Here is a 22,298-nt window from a genome sequence, read left to right on the forward strand (position 1 = left end):
TGAAAGAGGAAAGCTGTTCATGGCTTTCCACAAAAAACCTTCACCGGCTTCCAAGCCATAGAGTCTGCCATCAGCTTCTCTTTTGCAGGTTAGAAAATGACCCTCATTTCTTTTATCTTTCCATCTAAGTTGGGGGCTACCCTTGGCAAAGCACCAGTTGCCCTGTCAGAACCCTGGTCTGGACTGATGTGTTGGCCCATAGCACCTGGGGTTTGGGCATTTGTCTAGTTTGTTCTTGATGCTAATAAGGTTCTAAAGCCTCTGAAGGCCAGGGGATCAGAAGTGTCTGTAGAGGCCTTGAACTGTAGAATGGTGGACCCTCTGACCAGAGAGGAATTTGACACCCATCTGTGCCAGAGTCAGGACCCCAGGCAGCAGTGGAGTAGTGCCAGTGTGTGGAATGGGGCTAATTGTTATTCTCCAGCACTTGGGGCAGAGTGCTGCCTCCTCCAGCTCAAGCGAGACCCTCCTGGGGGTGGCCCGCCTGATGCCAACACATGCGGTCACAGGCCTCGGGGACAGTCAGCAGCATCTCCACACCAGGTGCAATTCTGAACTCACGGACATCCTAAGGACACCTGCACTGACTTCTCAAGCCCAGACAGAGATGAACACTAGAGGCAGAACCACACAGAAAGTCTTTGTCCTTAGAATTTATTTACAAATGTTCTCTGGGGAACAGAGTACCTCACTGGTCTCAACAGGCTGTGCACACTGTGCAGGTGGCCCCCATGCACAGGGCCAGGGGTTCCATGACTTCTGCTGTTGTGGCCTGAAGCTGCCAATGCCAACACATGTCCATGCAAATGAGTGCAAGTTAATCTGTTGTTTAAAAAAAGAAGCAGGGCTTAAAAGAAGTGTTACTGTGATCAAAGTGATGTTATTAGAAAAACAACTAATTTGTGCCCAAAAAATACATTGGAGCTTTGCTGCTGACTGTGCCCCTCCCCAGAAACACATGTGGCAAGAACAGCCTGGAGCAGATCTGCACTAAGGAGAGAACAGTCAGAAGGAAAGAGAGGGCATCCTCCCCCCATACCCTAGGCATGGACCCAGGGAAGTCACACCAGGTGCTTTGGGCAAACTGAGGCCCTGCGCATAACCCACCCTCCTGAAGAGACTAGGCCAGACTGGAGCCCTACACCTGAGAAGGTAATGGTTGCAGGCCGCCTCAGGCCAGTGTGGGGCAAGCTTTTAGACAGGCTGCTCTGCAGGGGACATGGCACCAGGAATGGTGCTCCCAGATGCTGGTAAGGCAGAGCTAGAGCTTCCCTCCTGTGTAGGTTCATTTCTATAGTTCCTGCTGCCCCCACCAAGTACATACAGGAAGCATGGAGAAGTGATGAGAGTGAGGGGTCGCAGGACATGAACAAGGAAAAGGCCTACCCAGACCCTGATGCCTGGGCCTGTCCCTTCCCCTCTAGCACCCCAGATGTTGGGGGAGCCAACTCTGTGAGCCAGAAGTCAGAACAAGAGTGTAGACAGGACAAGGTGAGGGTGGTCTAGGGGAAAATGCCACTTTGGGAGCCCCTACTCAGGAGGTGGCCCCCACGTACCCCCATGTGGTCTGGCACACCATGCAGCCACCATGTCAGCTCTCATCTCGTTCCTGGAGAGGTACACGGGGTGCGAATGCCCTTTCTGCTCTGGGCGAGGCCTGGCCCCTGCTGGGACGTATTGGGCTCAAACTTCCAACTCTTGCCCTCCAAGCTGGTTTTCAGGTAGCACAGGGGTTCTTAAAGTGGGGAGTTCACACCGGCTGCAGCCTCATGGGGAAAGCTGTTAGCAATGCAGACTCTCAGCCCCAAGCAGAAGCTCAGGTGGCAGCTTGCTCTCAGCACAGGGAGCAGGCAGTCAGGGAGTGAGAACTGGCCAGGCCTAGACAGTGGTATCTCCAAGGCCAAGCTACCCAGAGGACCTGCTGGCCCGGCAGCGAGTGACCATTTCCTTCCTACTTCTGACAGGCCCCTCAGGACAGATGACACAGGCATCATGTTGGGTTTCTGGCAGCCTGGGGCTAGTCCTATGTTCACACACCCTCGGCCTCCTCAGTAGATACAAAGCCTTGGCATTTTGTAGGAGTTGAGGGCTCTGTCCCACACCCTTGTCTGCCTGGGATGCTGGGATGTGAAGAACACAGAGATTTGGCCTCTCCTGCCAGCTCCTCCCCATCGTGAGCTGAGCAGCTCTTGGGGCAGTGGAGGATGGCCCCTCAGGTCCCAACGAGGGCAAGAAAAGGGGGGAAAACAGTTGACCCTGAACAACACGGGTATGAACTATGCTTATCCACTTAGATGTGGATTTTTCCCAATAAATACTGTAAATGTATTTTCCTTATGATTTTCTTAACATTTTCTTTTCTCTAGCATTGTTATAAGAATACAGTATACAATATAGCACACAAAATATGTTAATTGATTGTGTTATCTGTAAGGCTTCTGGTCAACAGTAGGCGAATAGCAGTTAACTTTGGAGGGACTGAAAAGTTACACGCAGATTTTCACAACTGTGTGGGGGTTTCGTGCCCCAACCCACTCCCTGCTGCGTTGTGCAAGAGTCAACTGTATAATGTTTCAAAATTATATGTGGCATGACCCCTCATCTCCCAGTCCTGCGTGCTGGCCCCTCCCGGGGAGGGGACTGTCATGTACAAAGAGCATTTAATTAATTTATTTATTTCTTTACACATAACTGAAGTGATGTTACAGTACATAAGTTATTTACAACTGTGCAGTAATGTGTTGCAAAATAAATTATCTAGAAGGCAGCAAAAGTACATTGTGAATGTGTATAAAACTGTACAGCGTTTACGGGTACACTTTTTATATGATTATTGGCTCTGTAGTGTTTCAAGTTATGTTCTCAGAAAGAGAAACAAAATGCCCAAGATTAAAGGAAAAATATACAAACCACGTGGATTTGACTCCATTAAAAACACAACCGGAGAGTCCTGGCTCTGTGTCCCTCTGTGGTAGGCAGGCGGGTGGGCGGCGCAGCCAGCCCTCGCTCGGCACAACGTCCTAGCCCTAGTCTGAGGCCTGCGGCTGTCAGCGGCTCCATGGCAACGTGACAGCAGCCAGGATGGCACTCTCCCTGCTGCCCAACCTGGAGGTCACTATTTGTGAGGGGTGAGCGCCTTAATTTCATTTCCTTTAGTTGATCAGAATGGAACAAGAACTTTAAAAAAAAACGCACTCTGTTCTGCAGCTCCTGAAATGCCCGTGCAGATGGCTGGAAAACAGACCCCAAGGCTGTCGTGTCCACGTCCCCACGGTCTCCTCGTCCTCCCGTGGCAGCTGGTATGAAAGAGCCACACTCCAGGGGGAAAAGTGCAGGGTTTTCCTTGGGTACCCCCACCTGAGGGACAAGGTCTCCTTCCGCCGTCCAGGCTTGGCAGCAGTGCTGGGCTGACGCATGTGGCCCTTGCTTGTGTCCTGTGCAGCTGTCCCATGGTGTGTCAGGCTGGCAGAAGCACGAAGTCATCATTGACGTCCACCATGGGCACGTAAAAGGAGGGCACTTCGTTCACACACAGAGACTTGTGCCCGGCAGGGTCCAGCTCCTGGACCTTCAGCTGCCACTCCATCCTCTGCACAGCGTTGAGAGCTGCAGCCTCATGCTGCTGCCGCATCAGGAGACACGTCTGCACAGGAAACAGCAGGTAAGGAAAATGGGAAACAAGACCCTGGCCTATCCTCTCTCCAGGTGCCCAAGAGGACTCAGTCTGGGCCCCCACTGCACTCACCCTGCCATAATATCCACTAGGAAGAAGGGGTAGAGAGACCCTCACCAAGCTCTGGCTGAAGGATGGCCCACTGTGGTGGCCTGTGCTAGTCTGTGCCTCTGCATGGCCACAGCGCCATCCTGCAGGCTAGCTGACCACCCCTGGCCTTCTCATGCTGCCGTGAGTGGTCTTGCTGACCACATGGAGAGTCTGTCCCTGTCACCGTTCTGTGTCCCCGCCCCTGTGGGTTTCACAACAGCGTCTCATTAGAACTTACAACTACTTTTGTTTTCATTTTATAATTATTTATGGGTGGTAATATTGGTTTCACTTGCATTTATAGTAGAAATTATGTCTTTTAAAAGTACTTAATTTTTAAAAAGGGTTATCCAGGGTTTAGTATGTGTTTAAATATTCATGGGTGTATTACTAAATAGGTACTAAAACATTAAGTAGGTACGAAGTTGAAAACTGAAACAATGACTTTAACTGAATTACTGGAATAGGACATAACCAGATCTAACACATTTGGACCCAGGATGGGACACATTTTGGGAACAAAGGAGATTTAAACATGGCCAGGTAGTAGCCTATACTTAAGATTAACAAAATTTGACAATGATACAGTAAGCAAACAGGAAAATACTTCCTTAGATACACATACATTTATTTAGGATGGACTATATCACATTGTCTGCTTTGCTTTAAAAACAATGGTTTTTTAAAAAGTGTGATGAAGGTGGCGGGGGGTGGATAAAAATCCTCCTCTATCTTTAATCTTCAAAAATAACTACTGTGCACTGCAGTGGGGCAGCCATGTCTCCAAACTTTCTTCACCCATGTATGCTGGAATGTGTCTGAACCTCAGGATGGACCCTCTTCACTGGGTAGCTAAGATACCCTTACTGGTCAGGCCATGTCCGCCTAATTTAAAATATTACCTATTCTTTTAAATTTTAATCTTTGGATGTTTCCACACGCCATTTAATCACTGAATTATTGATGGACTTCTGGGTTTCCATTTTATTGGGTTGATCCAATGAATTTGTTTTTTATGTGTTACTAAATTTTAAATGAATAAAGTTAACCTGTTAGGTTAGGCAGCCAAAACACTGTAAAATTTGATACTGCTTGATACTGCTTACCCTACAAAACTATCAAGTGACCACAGGACAGGAACACACAGGGGAGGCTGGCAGTCTGTCTACTAAATAGGATCTCATTTAACTTGTGATTCTGAAACCAATGGTCACATGGACTACCTGCACCCGCATTCTGACAGGAGACCCTGGAGGGCCTGAAGCGCCACATGGGTTCGCTGTTCTCTGCTCTGGGCTTTCTGTCTACCCCATGTGGCACCTGTGTGCACTGCTATGGTGCCATAGTCGTGACACTGAGGTGTAAGGGGTGTAGGTAAGGCTAGCACCCTGGAAACAGTCCTACTCTCTAAGTACAGGCATCACCCTGCGTCAGCTCTGTAGCTCTTGGAAAAGGACAGCAGTCATAGCCCACCTGACCCTGCCTCATGGAGCTTTCTGGTGTGGTGCTGACTTGTGTGTTGACTGTAACTGGCATACTATTATTGGTAAATTTTACGGTTGATTCTCATAGGTGACCACAAGTGCAATTCTAGCAACTGCAGATAAGGATTTGCTTCTTACTTGCTAATAATCTTTCTATCTCCCACCTATCCTCTGCCTGCTGCACTGGTCAGCATGTTCAGAGCAGTGGTGATGGGTGTATGCTGTGACCTTTGAGAAGGGCTCAAGGTGGGGTCCCACAGAGGTCTGACTGCCAGCCGGTGACAGGAGCTGCTCCCCGCATACCTGGACAGGAGGGAAGACACTCTAAGGAGGCAACATGGGGACACGGAGACCTCAGCTCCCTGAAAGTATCAGCTGGGTTCAGAGAGAGTCTAAACTGTCACCTCCAAACATGGAACCTGGCAGCGGCCTTCCCCCACCCCAGTAGACTCCTGGAGACTCAGCCCAGGCGCAGCGTTGAGGGGAGCAGAGTACAGTACACTCACCTTCATGCGGTCGTACTTGTCATCCACATCCTGGAGCCAGGAGATGAACTGGCGGGCATTGAACCGATCTCGCACAGATTTGTTCTCATCACCCTGGAGAAGAAATCAAATATGAGCATTTGATGGGAACAAAAAAGAAGGCAAACCTGCACAGTGCTTCAAATCCTCCTTACTAAGAATAAAAGCTGCAGCCTCATTCCTGAATCTACACATCATAATTGTGCTCTAGGATGAGCCAGCATGACCCTCTGTCCCTCTCCTCCCCAGACAGTTTTCATAATCTGCCCTGGGAGGCTGTGGGGCCCATCCGTGGTGGAGCTGCCCTGGAGTGACTCGGGATCCCCAACGAGGGCATCTGACACAATCCCCATGCAGGAAACAGAATCAGGAAGCACTCCGCCTCTGGCCCGCACTGCTTTTGGAGGCAGCATAGTAAAGCTGGCTATAGCATGTTTCAATTTCTTCTGTTTAAAAAACGGTAGTAATATATTTTCTTTGAAAAGGATGTTTGAGAGGCCTGAGGTGGCAGAGGGCCAGCCTCCCAGTTTCACTCTGTAAGAATGCTACCTTAATGTCACCATTTTCAAGTATGGCGGCATCTATGCCTGTAATGGACTACAGTATACAAACAGGCATGCCTTAGGACTCCTACTGTCTGGTTCTCCCTGGGTGTCAGGGTGGCCAGCACACTGAGGAGAAAGAGTGAAAGTCTCTCAGCTATGGGGACATGCCCACCAGCTAGTGGCTGAGCTCAGACCCCATACCAAACATATTTGAAGGGAAGAGCAGCCTGAGGCTTTCTCTCTCTGACATTCAGAAGCAACACAGGAAATTCCTTAAAGAGCAAGAGATTCCTTTTTCTTCCTTTCAGATACAAAAAGCCCAACTTCCAAACACCTAATCCCTGAAATAAAATCACTTATCCCCCAACCAAACATTTTTAGTTTGCTGCCAAATGTTTTGTTTTACAAAAAAACATGTTATGCATAGTATGTGAGATAGATAAATTTTTAAAGATATAACTTTAAAGACTGTACTAAGTAAACGGAAAATCTTTAATGCATGAATAAAAAAGTTTTTAGTTAAAAACAATGAACCACTGTTTGTTACCACACAGCCACAGCCAACCCAGAAATACTGCTCAGAACCCCCAGGGGTCCATGTGATCCTACCATGAGCCTGGGGTGCAACAGGAGCTCATCATACCAGCTAGGGAGCTAGGATGGGCATCTGTCAAGAGGGGACCTGGCACCAAGGCCCGAACGGTGAAGGGGGCAGCAGGAGAGGCCCAAGGGAACAACAGTGTTCTGTAAAAGTCCATGTGAGCGGGAAGTTGGGGACGGCTGAGGAGCAGAAACCAGGCCTAGAATGACACATGCTAGGTGGTTTTTAAAAAGTCACCGGTTGCTGGGGAAGAATAATTTGGGGAGTAAAATCCAGGGCAGATAGCCTCAGAAGGCCAGGCCTGAGTGCTGTGGGCAGCAGGAGGTGGGAGAAGCAGTTGAGCTTAGGATGGATGATAGCAGACATGAAAGCCTGCTTTGCATGTGTTAAATCTCAGATGAGTCTATGCACAGGTCAAAAGGCAGATGAATATTCCTAAAACTAGGGGTCACCAGCAGACAGGGCCACTTAAAAGCACAGTCCTACATCCCAGCAGACAGAAGCAGGGAGACCCGTAGGGCAGAGGTGCCCACATGTTTAGTGATGGGTCAAGTCAAATAGGGGAAACAAAGGATATGACCACATGGATCAAATCTAGCCAGGATGACCAACTGCAGTGGTTGAGGCAGGGCCGCTCTGGAGGACAGGTAAGCAGTGCCTCGGGTTCTGCTGCCCAGCCTGCACCAGACCAGCAGGTAAGTTCTAATAGTACTCTAGGACCTGTGTGCCCATTGGAGAAAGCACTGCTATGCTAAGCAGCCCCAGGCTCCCATGCCTCTTGGCCCTTGGCTGCAAGGCCTTGCTGCTGCTGTCACCCAGCTGGCACAAGGCCAACACTATCTACAGCCAACATAACAGCCTCCTATGGGGCCTTCACTGCACAAGGCTATTTATGCAGCAGCTCTGGGTGCTGCTCATCCTAATCATGTGCATATTTTAGAGGAAAGTTTAACTCTTCAGTGCCTGAAACTGAGGTCCAACCGAGCCTAGTTAGCCAGGAGCTTGCCCAAGAGGACCTAGAATGGCCTTGCAGAGCCCACACGGCACCTTATAACAGCATAAGATCACTCCTGCCTCCCCCATCCTGGGGGCAGACCTACTCACGTTGACCAGAGGGAAGTCTATGGTATGTCAATGTTTCCAGCTCCTGCCTGTGTGTGTAGCTAAAGCCTGAAAGGCCTAACTCTTCTTGAGAGACAGGTGTGAGTGCCCAACCTCGGTGGCCACCAACCTGGCTTTCCAGAGGCATGTTGTAGACCTCAGAGTCAAGCAGCATGGTGCAGGCGCTGAACGGCACCGCCTGATTCGCGATGGTCCTCGCTGCCCGGCAGTGAACCCGCAGGATCTCTTGTTCGCAGGAGACGATCAGCTTTTCCTGTAGGACAGGAGCCAGGTCAGCTAAGGCTAACATGACCAAAGGCATCCCAGGCCTGCAGCCCCCACCCAAGGCCGCCTCTTACCCGCTCAATGCTGTGCTGCAGGCGCAGCTTCCCCCTCACAGCCTCCTGCTGCTTGAACAATTCCTTCAGGGGCTCCGCCAGGGAGGGAGGGGGCGCGATCTACAGTCACAAAGGGTGAAAGGGAGGAGTTAGCGAAGGCTGGGAAGCTGCACCAACAACACTGAACCAAGTCTGCCCTGAAGATGCACCTCCAGTCACACGAAATGCAGATATACCAGGTAATTCTCTGGAAACATCTAGACGCTTGTACACAAGAAAACAGATAAATGAACTATGGTACGGACCCTGGCCCTGAAAGGAGCACTGCACAATTGTGAAAAAGAATGAGGGGGATTTGGGTTCCAGAGACATTGCGATGTATAAAACGCAAAGTACAGAGAGTGTCTACCCTGCTACCATGCATGCAAGAAAGAAGAGATCAAGAATACATATGTAGTGATGTCTGTGCAGGACGAATTATAGCAAAGATGGAAGAGGAGCAAGCAGGGGACAGAAGAGGAGGAGGATGCAGGGCTGTTGCCTTTATTTACAGTGAGGTTTCACAGCCCCCAAATAAACCCTGACACCAAATGGGATGCAGGCACTTAACACAAAACACATGCAACAACTGAGGCCACCTGTCCTATCGAGGGATCAGTGAGGGGAAGAGCGTGTTCACCCGGTCACCCTGGAAAAGACACCATGAAGCAAAAGACCAGAAGAACCCACAAATGTATATTCTCTAACCAGTCCAGGCACTTCATGGGTGGACCAGCACTTGTGAAACAAGATGTGTACACTGGGAGTGAAGAGGCCAGTGAACACATTGCAGGTAAGAAGCATGGGGTCTCTCTCTCGAAGAAAGGTGCAAGCACAGAATGAGGTCAAAATTTCAGTGTAGACCAGAGGAATGTGGAGTAACTTCCACCCCCCAGGTTGTGGAACCCAGGACAGTGAGCGCCATGCACCGCGGATGTGTAGAAGGGACTGTGTGGTTGATGACAGGGCCGAGCTGGGATATTTCGTGGGGCTGTAAAGTGAGGGTGTGCTGAGATGGGGCAGCCTAAATAAAGGAGCTCTTGATGGCCAGGACTGGAATGATTTGCACATAAAATAAGTAATGGTGATTCATTTTGGATTACAGGAAAAATTCAATCAATACGCATAGAAGGAGAGTGAAACAGAAAGTCAGCGTGAGGCTAACACCACAGGATTAACTGCCACAGACGAGATCCACTGAGCAGACTAAGATCAGTGGGCACAAGCTCCAGGACGACAGGACTTAAGAGTTTCAAAGTACCTTCCCCAAGATATTAACTATGAAGGGAAAGATAGTAACTGCACAGTGGAGACACCTGGAGACTTGGGCCACTGTCAGCAGGACATGACTGCTGACACCAAGAACTGACACAATGCACCAAGGTCTTATGTCATATCTGGGTGTTCGCACCAAAACACACCCCTCAGTCCAGTCATGGACATCCCACCAAATACCTAATCAACAGTCCTCAAAAATGTCATCAGACTGTGCCTTTCAAGGAAGATGAAGGAGACCCAGGAGGAGATGCAGCATTCAGGAACTCAGCAAAGGGCACGTGCACTCCCTGTGCTTAACTGTCAGCCTAAAATTAGCTCAAAATACATTAGAACATCTCGCTGATCACTTCAGTAGCACACCTTACCCATCATGCTCTGCTCTGTCCCCTTTGCCTCAATGGGCTCAGCCTCACGGGGACCTAGTGTGCCTTCCTCATCTGACAATACCTGGGCCACCTACAGGTGGTACAAGGCAGGGAGTCACGAATACAGTGGGGCATCTAGGTGTAAGCATTTTTGGTTTTCAGTTGTTTTTGGTATGAATATTTCTAAAACACCATCACTTCTGGATCCTGAAGAGAAAACACTAAGACCTAGTACCACAGCTGCCTGAATGAGGCCCTGGCCACAGGTGGCATGGTGGGAGGGAGCCCCATGCCTCTGGCCTGGTGAGAAATCCAGGAACACCTAACCTCTGCTTGCCCTCACCTAACAGCCTGGGTGCTCAATTATGTGGTAACAGGAAGTAACATGGAGCTTTCTTCTAGAAATGCACAAGTCCAGTAAAGTAGAGACTCACGGGCCACTGACAGGGTGAACCCTGGGTAGTAGGAATACAGTGACCTTTACTGTTTTCTCAATTTTCCACACTTCGTATGGTGATCATGGTACTCTTTTATTTTGATAACAAAATTAAAGACCTCACCAAACAACTCTTAGGCCAGATTTTTCTAAATCTAGTGATCCAGAAGAGGGCAGGAAGCTTGACCCTCCCAGGCCAGACAAGGGCAGGGTTGCCTTGGTCTCCACTCGCCAGGGTGTCTCAAGATTAGACCACCAGGAGAAGAGCGAGCAGCGATGCCGGTATCATCCTGCTGAGTTCAAAGCTAGCATGCTCCTTGGGAACAAAGCACTGGGCTGGGTGGGGAGGTGGATGGAGGCCGTGTTCTCATGCCTCGTCCTTTGAAACTGACGCTCAGAGGTGCTTGTCTTCATTCAGAAGATGCTAGGTGTCAGTCCCGATTAGCTGAGTCTTCTGTCTGGGGGAAGAGGCAGCATAGAAATCCACTTCTGGAATACTGAGGTCTGAGAGCAAGATACACACATCCAACATGACCATCCTTTAAGACAGGAAGTTCCCTCCGAAACTGACTGCATGCCCAGGCCTTCCCCAGGCCCCAGGAATCAGCTCATCCCGACCAGCATTCATTCAACAGTCGTGACTGAGGCCCATTCTGGGCCTAATGGACAAATCAAACAGAAGTCCCAGCTTTTCTTCAAAGGAGTCCGATGATCAAAGGAAAGAAGCAAGTCAACTGTACACAGTGTGAATGGGCAACACCTGGGAGGGAAAATGGGCTGGGGTCCTTGAAGGCGAGAAGGCTGTAGCTGAGCAGAAAATGGTGGAGGTCTGGCTCTACTCTAAAAAGACCCCTTTGCCTACTAGGAAAAGACAAGACCCCAGTGGGCAAAGAATAAGCAGGAGCTAGCCCAGGGGAGAGGGTGGAGAGGGTCAAGCAGTAACATCAAAGGTACTGGCCTGCATATCCCTTGTCCGGCAGGATTTGCTGATGGCTGACTTGGGCACAAGGACAGGGGTGGAGGCTGGTGTGCATGGTGGGTTTTAGATGTGTCGCATCTGCACAGAGTCATCAGGTCAAGGTGGAGGGTGAGCCACCAAGGAAAAGGGGCAGTGGGTAGGGTACTGACTAAGGACAAGCCCACCAGGTGGAAAGGAAGGAAGCCCAGTGAAGGGTGTGCTTCGAGGAGGTAGCAAAGGTGCCGGGGTCACTCAGGGCTCCACTGTGATGAGAGCTGAGGCCTGGCCTAAGATCAGCAACTTGGAGCTGCTGGGAATCAAGACAAGAGACATGGAGGGGTTCAGGTGTGAGAGGCCAGGGTTGGGGTGAGGCTATAGACCCTCGTGTGGTAGGACTTCAGTTGTTAAAGGGAGTTGGGAGGAGACGCTGAGTTGCAAAAGGGAGGACTGCTGCGCAGGGGTGCTTGACATGGGAGTGTAGGCCTGGATCAGCCACAGTCCCAGGTAAGGATGATGTTGAGACCAGAGACTGAATAGCACTGGAGTTGGCTCTAGTTGGAGGTCTGCAGGACCCAGCTATAGCAGACAGGGAGCTACGTGATGGTCAAGAGGGTATGGGCATGGACCCAAGGAATGGGCACACAGTGACCCAGTCAGGCACTGGACAGGGAGCTGACACAAGAAAAATGATGAATGACGAAGAGAAAAGTAAATGTATCTCCTGACCCAGGAGCTGTGTCAACAACCCCCATGCTAGACACTGGTCCCAGGACAGTGCTACACCTGCCCTAAGCGAGCTCCGGTATCCCAACGGTTTAGTATTTGCATTCACACACATGGCAAACAGGATCCTGACCCATCACCTGGCACCCTCCTGAGCTGGGGCCCCACTTTGGGACTCACCACAGGGATGTGCAGCTTGCTGAGCGGTTTGCCATCTAGGAGGTAGGAGCCTGTGTAGGTGACATACTCGGCATAACACTGGGGTGCCTGTGGGGTGATATAGCAGAGGATCTTGCGCTTCTCCTCGATCTTCTTCCTGATTTGCAAGTATTCAAAGTATGGGTTCGATCTATCGCTGTGGTAGGGCTCAATGTCATCCAGCTTGATGGCGTCCACGATGGCAGCCAGTGTCTGCTGGATCACCTCCCGCGTCTGCTGTGTGGATGTGTTCATCTGCTGCTGAAGCTGCTGGCTGGAGCGCTGGAAACGGCGTTTGCGTGGGTGCTGGGCCTGGGGGTCCTCCTCCTCAGAGCCACGGCCCTTCGCTCTGGGGGTGGGAGTAGGGGCAGGCTCCTTCTCGGAAGGTGGTGAGCTCTGCTTGTTCTGGTTAGCCAGCATCTGAGCCCGGTTCCTTGTCATGCGCTGGGGAATCTCCTCAACTTTGGGGGCCTTTGGGGTTTCGGCTGTGGGTCTGGGTTCTGGTTCTGTAGTTTCAGACTGGACACTGCCTGGAGGCCCCTCAAGCCCAGCACTATCATGGGGGCCAGCCCTATCTGCCACATTTGCCTGTGCAGGGCCATCCCCAGGGGGCTCAGGTATGCTGTGGGATGCCGCCGAGGGGTCTGGGCACTCAGCCTCCTCATCTCCGCCTCCTGGTGGATGCTGCTCTGGGGAGGCTGTGAGCCCTAAGCTGGAATCAGAGGCCTCAGGGGCCCTCCCCTCTGACACGGCCTCTGCTTCCACCGTGGCTTCCAGCATCACATCTGGCTTTGGCCCCTCTGAGGGCAAGGATGAGGGCTCAACACCGAGGTGGGTGGCTGCCTGGTCAGGAGGCAGCACGAGCTGTTCCTCAGCAGCTGGTACAGCCACATCCCCACCGTTCAGGACCACGGGGGCCCCTGCAGGGGTATTTTCTGGAGGAACAAGAGGACTCTCTTCTACAGGTTCTGTTTCGACATCAGAAACATCTTTAGTTTGCAGAGGAAGCTCTGGCAGTGAGAAGGGCCCCAGGTCCAGGTCGTCCTCAGAGTTGGGGAAGGCGTCAGGCCAGGGCACTGGCTCCACCTGGCCAAGGGCTGATAGGCTATGACCATTTTCAAGGAAGGTGTTTTCCAGAGGCCCCAGAGCCTCCACCTGAGCCACGGTGGTCATACATGCAGGCTCTGGAGGCATGTCGGGTGGTGCTTCCGGAAGGGACTTACAGTTACTGAAAAAGGACTCCAGCCTGGAGGAAGGGGCATAAGGGGCTGGTTCTTCTGCAGTGGAGATGACTGCTGGGATTGCTTCTGCCGAGGCATCTTTGACTTCGAGTCCTGGCTCAGTGACCGACAGAGGGTATGAGACAGGAGATACAGGGTAAGGGGGCTCCGTGGTGCCAAAGGACCCTGGGGCAGCAGGGTGGAGGGACTCGGCAGGGCAGAAATGTTTCGGGGACTCTGGGAATCTCTGTGGAGACTTGAGCATAAGGTCTGACCCCATGGGCCAACTAACAGGGTTTTCAGGGGTGCTCCCAATTAGGCTGGAAGAAAGGCCCTGCTCCGAAGCAGCAGAGTGAGCCCACTCAACTGGCTCTTCTGTGATGACTGTGCTGAAAGGTCCCTCATCCAGGGGCTCCAGGTAGCTAGGCTCTGGGGGGATGATGGCAGCAGTGGCCTGCTGGTCCTCCGTAGCATCTAAGGGAATGCCCAAGTCAGGGGGAAGGGCCCCCTCCATGGACGGAGCCAACAGCTCATCTCTATGTGAAGTAGGGGACTTTGCTTGTAAACCAGAGAAGGCACCCTCTGGGGAGGGGGTGGCGGTGACCACAGCTGTGGGTGGGCAGTGCAGAGCGTCCACCTTGGGGGAGGGGATGCCATAGTCCGGGGAATAATACCCTGGAGACAAGCAGGCGAACTTCTCAGGGGGACCTGGAGGGACAGGGGCCTTGTCCTCCAAGTGCTGCCCTGGCGAGTCATAACTAGATGCAGTAGGGACACTCTGCTGTCTAAACAGCTTGTCCCCAACACTGAATTCTTCTTCAGGGGTCCTCCTGATATCAACCGAGACTGAACGAAAAAGACTTGTGCACAGAGGCCTTGTAGGTGTCTGGCTTGGGGTTTCTGAAATCCCACTCGCTGCCGCAGAGAATCTATCAAAGAAGGGCGGGGAGCAGGCGCTGGCAGCTGTGCTGGAGACAGGCGGGGGGTCTGTGCAGTCAAAAATGAGGTCAGAGTAGTCATCAGCACTGCAGGACGGGGTCCTGGGCGTGTGCATTGCCTCCTCGTAGCTGGGGCAGGACACCACAGATGTAGGGGTGGGCACCCCGGTGGGCCGGTTCTGGTCAGGCCTGGGGGAAGCTGGCAAGACCTCTTTAATGTGAGGTCCCGCCAGCCAGTCTCTGGTGTCCACAGCTGGTCCCGGGTGGGGCTTATTCTCGGGAGCTGGTGGAGCAGGAGCTGACTCCTTAAGTTTTTTGTCTTTAAGGGAAGGGTCCAGCCCCAGGGGCTTCTTTGGAGGAACATCCAGACTCTTCTTCCTCACGTCCTCCCCTGGTTTCATCCGCTCCTTGAGTTTAGGGTCTCCGGACCTGTGCCTCATCTTCTCCATCTGTTTCATCCTTTCTTTGTGCCGTTTGTGGCGTTCTTCAATCTCCAGGTCTTTCTGGGAAAGCATTCTCTCAAAGCTGGTCATCATCAGATCACCATCTCCCAGAAGCTTCTCCCTGGGCCTGACATCTTTCTTGACTGGGTCTTTGGACAGCGGTAACTTATCATTTCCATTGCTGATCTTTACAGATTCGCCCTTTTCTTTCTCTAGATTTTCCTTGAATTTCTCCTTCAGTTTGGTCTCACTGAGTTTCAGGCTTTCATCCTTGGACTTATCTTTAAAGGAACTTGGAGGACTGTCCTTGTCTTTGGCTGCAGGCTTGTGCTCGTCCTTGTGATGTCTCAGGGGCCCATCCCCGTGCTTGTCCCTGTGTCTCTCCTTATCTTCTCTCCACTTCTCCCGGTGCTTCTCTCTTCTCTTCCTCTCTTTCAGGATGTTGATGGCACTAGATCCATAAGGCTTTAGTTCTTTTTCTATTTTTTTGGAAGGTTCTCTTTCGGTATCATTTTTATCTTTCTTTTCAGTAGAAAACAATTCAATGGTTTTATCTAATTCATCTTCTATGTCGGCTTTCGTACTGTAAGAAATACTGTAAGCATCAGTGTCCAAGAAATCCTTTTCATACTGGCTGGAGTCCTTCCTGCTGCCAATGTCCTTGTAGTCGTCACTCTTTTCTTTTTTCTCGGACTTTTCTTTCTTGACTCTTTCTCGATCATGGCTTTTCTTGGATGATGATGACGAGTGCCTGTGCCTTTCTTTCTCCTTCAGCTTCTCTTGTGGGCAGTTCTCCTTGACCCTCTCTTCCGGGGGCTCTGTAAAAGACACCTCCAGGAGGGCACTCAGGCCTGGGTCCTGCCCTCGATCTGTGAAGCTGTCGGAGGATACCTCACTGATCTTGTCATTGGAATCTTCCCTGTACTCATGAAGAGCTTCTTCCTCTAATTTTTCCAGCAGGCTCTTCTCCACCTCGGCACTTTTTGATGCCTTCCTTTCTCTGCAATGCTCCTTGTCTGGCCTCTCCCTGTGTCTGCTCTTGGCCTTGTCTTCAGCAGAGGGCTTCTTCTCCCCCTTCTCTGGGGGCTTCTGTTTGTTTTTCTTTTCCTGAGTAGAGTCAACTGAAGTTCGGTCTTTCCTGTCCTTATATTTTTCTGTAGACTCTTTATCCTTCTTCTCTTTGTGCTTTTCAAAGCCTTTTTCTTTCTTGTCTTTCCCTCCTTCCATGGTTCCTTTTTCCTTTTTCTTTTCTTTGAGTTCTTTCTCTTTCTGCTTCTCTGAGTGCTGCCTGTCGGCAGAGTGCTTCCGGTGTCTGTCTGAGGGGTAAGGCTCCCTCCCGTCGTCTTTCTCCTGGAGGCTGTCCGCCCTCTGCACTTCACTGGCCTCTCCGATTTTGAATCCGCTTGCTGTATAATCATCTTTTTCATCTTCACTTTCATCTGTGAATATATCTGCAATATACCAGCTTTTCTCTTTACCCTTTTTTTCATCTTTTTTTTCAGAGAAGTCTTCTGAGATAACTCCAGGGAAACTCTTCTCCTTTTTTTCTTTAACTTGGTCAAGAGATGCTTTCCTTTCCTTGTCTTTGCTATGTATATCTTTATGCTTTTCTTTACTATCTTTTTTCTCTTTAAAACATTTATCAAATTCTTTGTCTTTCTGACATTTTTCAAGGATAGATTTTTCATTTTTATCTTTGTCACTGGATTTATCTTTATATTTTTCTAATTTTATTTTTTCCTTCTTCTCCTTCTCAAGGCCATCTTTCTTCTCTTTCTCTCTCAATGGATGATGCCTTTCCCATGGCTCCAGACTCTTGCCAAAGTCACATTCGGATCTGTCCTTAAAGATACTTTCGCAGCCATACTCCTTCAGGTCCTCCCTGTATGCCTCCTCGGCCTTCACTCTGCCATCTTTCCGCTCCTTGGCACTCTCAAGGGGGTCCTTTCTGTCCCTGCAGATGTCACTCAGATCCCTGTCCTTTCTGTCTCGCCCACCATCAGCAGACTCTCTCCTCTTTTTGTCCTTTTCTGAAAGATAGCTGGAGATACTTTTATGCTTTTCAATTTGGTCTTTTCTTTTCTCAGGGTTTTTATCCAGATAGTCCCTGTCTTTCTTTCTAAAGAAAGCATCTTTGTCACTCCGTTTTTCACTGTAGTCTCGCTTCTCCCGGCTTTTGTTTTCCCGTTTCTTCTCTTTACTGTCATCTTTCACTGTTTCCAAGATCAGTCTGGCAACAGAATCATTTTTAATGTCCCTGTAGTCTGTCACTGGAGAATCCCAACTATCTTCCCCTTTGAAATCAAAGGATGAATCAGATAAGTCAGAAAACCATCGATCTCCCTGATCATCAGAAAGGCTAAATTTGGTGTCTTCATTCTCCAGAAACTGACTTTTATTACAATATTCATCAAAAGCAGAATCTTCTCTATAAACTTTTTCTTTCTTGGGTTTTTCTTTGTCTTCTTTGAAAGTCTTTTCCTTCTCTTTTGAAATTCTGTCCTCTTTAAAATCATTCTTTTTCTCTAATTTTGAGGGCCTGTCTTTGGATTTTTTCTTTCTTTCCTCTTTATATAATCTCAGTTTTTCCTCTTTTGGAGACTTTTCCTTCACTAATTTCTCTTTTTCTGCTTTATTCGAGCGGTCTTTCTCTTCTCGGAAAGACCTACTCAAGTCTTTGTTCATGTCTTTGATTCTCTTGAGTGACTTTTCATCTTTGGAGACCTTTATTATCTCATCTTTAAAGAGCCATTCTTTTTCTTCTGACTTCATTTTGTTCAGCTTCTCTTCTTTCTTAAAGTGGTCTCTATCGTGCTTTAATACTTTCAACTTGTTTTCTGTGGAAATGTCATTGTCTAAAAGTATAGCCTTGTCTGACCTTTGCTTGGAGTCCTCATATTCATAAGTGAAACTTTTCAATTTGAGTTCCTGACCAACTGAACACAGCCCTTTCTCCTTGTTTTTGTGTTTGTGTTTCGTTTTATGTTTCTTAACCACTTTCCCCTCTTTGTCCAGCTTGGGAATGGCGCCATCCACGCTGGAGTGGAAGGAGCTCTTTTTCTCTGACAGAGCACTCTGCAGGCCACTCCGCTTCCTGTGCTCCTGCCTCTTCCTCACTGGCTTGAGCGACTCCACACTGGAGCCCTCGGAGGAGGAGTCAGACTCACTGGTCAGTCTCGTTCTCGTGGAGTCTGATAAGGAGCTGACCTCTGACCAGGCAGGAGAAGAAATAGTTTTCCAATTGTCTGTCCGCCAGTGCTTGGTGTGTTGGTCAGCGTGGCTGGGGTTATGTTTCTGGGTGGCAGAGCTTCCGTGAGATGAGGTGGAGGAGGCGGACAGGGAGCTGAACAGGGAAGGGTCCTTCAGCACCAGTGGGGACTCCTTGAGGCAGCTGGAGCTCTCCACTGAGTCCCCATCATCCTCACCACTCTCCGAGGACTCGCTCTCTGACTCAGAGGAACAGAACTTGTCGCTCCTTTTCCCAAACCGCACTTCTTTGCCTTTTGTTTCTTTCTTCCGCTTCTTTTTCACTTTATTTTTTTCCTTCTGCTGCTTGGAAGTAGAAGACTCTCGTGTTTTGTTACTGGGCAATATTGTATGTGCAGAGAGTCTCAGCTTCTCTCCTGTCCCCACAGTGACACTGACGTCTTCCTCATCTGATGTGTCTGACAAGATGCGATGAGCTGCTTTCTTTGGTGCAATTGTGTTATTTTTAGTGTAACTTTTCACTTCCATTTTGGGTATAGAAATAAAACTATTTGATTTAGTCTCTTTTCTATAATCCTTTTTCAGTAAGTGTTTGTCATCCACTGGAGGGACTCTGTCCTGCTCGTCGTCCTCGTCAAACTCATACTCATCCTTGACAGGGGTCACAGTTTTCTGGGGCTCTGGATTCTTAGCCTTGTGCTTTAGGCCTTTTTCAAACTCAGAGTCCGTGTTATTGCCATCAACTGAACTAGAAGGTGCAAAGGATGGGGCGTCTTCCTCCTCTGAGCTCTCTGTCGAAAATAGGGAAAAAGATGTCAGAGGCAGGTTCAAACCACCTGCACAGACATGACAGGAGAAAGCAGTCTGCAGAGGTAACCTGGAAAAAGCCCTCCCCCCAAGCACTTAGTCACCTCTGGGAGGGATGGGGAAGCCACCCAGAGAAGCATTTCACTTAAGTTAGTAAACTCTGGCCAACCATGGGCCAAAGGAAACCAAAGAGAGGTTTGCACAAAGACAAGCTGGCACCTTAGGATAAACCGGCAGGCTTTTTGATACTGAAACTCCAGGTCCTCACAATCCAAAAGTTCTTATAAGTATGAGGCATCTAGGAGGCCGGAACCCTGTGTGCTGATCTTCAGATAAAAACTAATGTTGCCTCTGGCATCGAAGCAGTACTAGGAGGCCTGCACCCCTGTAAGTGTCACACACCCTGCTCCTGCCCCCACAGCCCCCACCCTGCACATGGTCTGGTGCCCAGCCACTGACCAGTTGAGCTCTCCTCACTGGATGTGTAGGTGCCCTTGCCCAACAGGAGGTTCACCATGGTCGGGGAGTTGGCCACCTTCAGCGGTGTCTCGCCCTTTCGGTTGCTTTGCTGGGGATTCCCTCCATACCGCAGCAGCAGCTTCACCACCTACAAGACAGCACAGGTACGTGAAGGTGCGTTCTGAGAAACACCGAATGTGCTACAGTTGCCTATGTAAAACCGCAACCTGTTCAGAGAACCTGTGTACCCCAAGAAACAGCCCCCAGGTCTACAGCCAGAAGCTGTGTGCCCAGCGCTGCCTGGCAGGGTCTCTGGACCTGTGCTTCTCCCCCAGGAAAAACACTAATGGGATCCTGGCTCCCATTCTGGGCTCTCCTGCAGGCGGAACAGTCCCAACTCCCACAGAAGACCTTCTCCCTTGTGACGAGCTGACCATTTTCCTGGAATCTTCTCACACAGGCTCTCCCCTCCCGCAATGATGAGCTCAGCATCCAGCAGGGTCCTGTGGTCATGGAAGGGTTCTGGTGGTTTAGGGGGAAGTTTTTTATTGGAGGAGGTTTTACAGAATAGAGGAAACAAAGACCAAGCTTCTGCAAGCAGGTTTATTTTATGTTTTCATTTATTTTAGAAAGTACGATCATCCTTCTTTGCTTTATTGTACATGGGTAAAGATGGTCTTGTAAATGACAAAAATACTCAAGGTGACATTTCAACAGCTCTTTCAGCTCTTTTATAGCAACCTGTGCTTCATATGTCCCAGACAGCTGATTCACTGAACTCAAGTACGAATATAAAATTCGATTTCAACTTTAGTCCAGTCTGAGATTAGAGCATGAGAAAAATCTTTAATAAGGACTGATGTAAACTTGTTACTCACATATTCTATTCTTAGTTAACTACAAATATCCTATTTGTAGTTAACAGTTTCTACCTCTTCATCAGGACAATCTCTTATTGCCAGAAGTCCAAAACCAATCCAGCTGACCCAGCTGATGTGTGGTGTTGGCTCCTTCCTTTACGTGCATGTAAGGTTCCTTACAGTGGAGAGACTCTGCTCCTGTGTCTGTTCTGTCTGTCAGCTAAGGACCATCCTAGCTTCTGGAGATTGCTGCCTTCCTTGGCCATGGTCCCTGCCTCTGAGGCCAGCAGTGTAGGTCTGGTCTCCCTTACATCCTTTTCCCTCCTGCCTCTGTTGATAACTCTGACCTGGTTGGGAAAGGGTCTTTGGGTTTGCCCAGATACTACAGGATCAAGAACTCTCATCTCATGGTCCTTCACGTTCTCCCATCTGCAGTTCCCTTACCATGTGAGGTCACAAGTTCCAGGAATAGGATGGAGATATCTTTGCGGCCCCTTTATTCTGCCTCTCTCACCAGTTTGCAGTCTCAGACATTTTCCATAATAGAAAGTTTTTAAATAATTAGAAAAGTATGGAGATTCAAATGATGACCCCCTTCCTCCCTGCTTGTTCCTACCATCTCACAGCCAACCTCATTTCACTCATACCTGCCCACTCCTCCAGGTAGTTTTGGCAAATTCCAAATGTTTTATAAACTTTTTCAGTATATTGCTCTAAAAGGGTCCTTAAAAAACAAAAAATCATAACACCATTATCTTACATAAAAAGTTAACTGTAATTCCTAACATCAAATATATATAAGTGTTCAGCTTTCTTTAGTTGTCTCAGAAATCTTAATTCAGGGCTCCCTCCCCATCTGCCTCTCCCCTGCAGTGACTTGTCAAAATGTGCTCTTACCACTCTTGAGGCTACTGGTTCCCTGGCATCTGCCAAAAAATGACTAGGCAGCTCTGCCATTAAGAAGCCATTATGAATTCCAATAGCTGCGGTGCATTCTGGTCTACTGGTGTCATCATCCTCACCATGCTCAACTGTTGTGTCTTTGGCCAGGGGCCTCTTCAAGATGGTGCTGGTCATGACTACAATAAGACCTCACCTTTGTGACCACCCTGCTTTCTGGCAGCATAAGATGCACCAGGCACATCATGTGCATCTCCTGCTTCAGACCTGGAGGCAGCCATTTCCCCAAAAGGCCAAGTCTTCTTGGGGAAAACCAGGCACTGGGGTACTCACTGCTGCTGACCTGGCTACACATCTCAGTATCACATCAGTCAAGGCTTTTTGGATCTTACTGAACCAGAGGGACAAGGACAGGGTCCAGCGGCAGCCCAGAGGGCCACTCCCTTCCTATGGGTATAATCATTCACCTACTAAAATCCAACCACACCTGTATGGCCAGAACAGGGCTCTGTCACACATGCTACAGATAGTGCTGGTTGTCAGGACCCAGAACAAGAAACTGAGATGGGCAGAGAAAACAGCTCTGGTGTTTTCTCAGTTATCTAGCAAACATGAAAGCCAACGAGGACAGAGAGAAATGAGCTACAGAACAATGCAGAAGTCGGATGGGAGGCCCACCTTATAGTGCCCATTGTTGGCAGCATCGTGCAGGGGTGTGTCGTCATCCAGGCCCTTGGTGTTCACCTCCGCACCCGCAGCCAGTAGCTGCTTGGCAACGTCATAATAGCCCCGGTTACATGCCTCATGCAGCGCTGTCCAGCCTGGAAACAGACACTTAGGACATATGTTACTTAATCCTCAGGAACGTCACTCCTGTCCCATTTGAGGCAGCATTCCGAAGATGGTGACAACAGGACAAGGCCCTGGAAGTCTGTCCTCTACAGCGAAAAGCTGGAGGCCTAGGAAAGCCCTGAATGCTCTTTACTGGGATGCCTCTTATTTGCTTGGGAATATCTTGCTTATCAATCCTACAGATTAACCACTTGCAAGGATAATGAAGAACAATAACCTGACAAGGGTGGAGGACTGGTGAACAGTGTCATGCGGGGCA

General features: G+C 49.5%; 1 protein-coding gene across 6 annotated transcripts in view; it reads right to left on the bottom strand.

Moving 5' to 3' along the window:
• Positions 1 to 2,648: 2,648 nt before the first annotated feature.
• Positions 2,649 to 22,298, bottom strand: part of ANKRD11 (ankyrin repeat domain 11) — a 190,358-nt gene continuing 170,708 nt past the window's right edge. For all 6 annotated transcript variants that reach the window (XM_016129423.2, XM_036231553.1, XM_016129420.2 and 3 more), the window contains 7 exons: positions 21,866 to 22,008; positions 19,428 to 19,575; positions 12,336 to 18,952; positions 8,378 to 8,476; positions 8,149 to 8,292; positions 5,754 to 5,846; positions 2,649 to 3,643 (listed from right to left, as the gene is read on the bottom strand). In XM_016129423.2, coding sequence (XP_015984909.2) covers positions 3,458 to 3,643; positions 5,754 to 5,846; positions 8,149 to 8,292; positions 8,378 to 8,476; positions 12,336 to 18,952; positions 19,428 to 19,575; positions 21,866 to 22,008 — 7,430 coding nt within the window. In that variant the 3' untranslated portion in view covers positions 2,649 to 3,457. The remainder of the gene's footprint in view (positions 3,644 to 5,753; positions 5,847 to 8,148; positions 8,293 to 8,377; positions 8,477 to 12,335; positions 18,953 to 19,427; positions 19,576 to 21,865; positions 22,009 to 22,298) is intronic.

This window comes from Rousettus aegyptiacus, unplaced genomic scaffold, assembly GCF_014176215.1.
Source record: "Rousettus aegyptiacus isolate mRouAeg1 unplaced genomic scaffold, mRouAeg1.p scaffold_m13_p_14, whole genome shotgun sequence".
Classification (NCBI taxonomy): domain Eukaryota; kingdom Metazoa; phylum Chordata; class Mammalia; order Chiroptera; family Pteropodidae; genus Rousettus; species Rousettus aegyptiacus.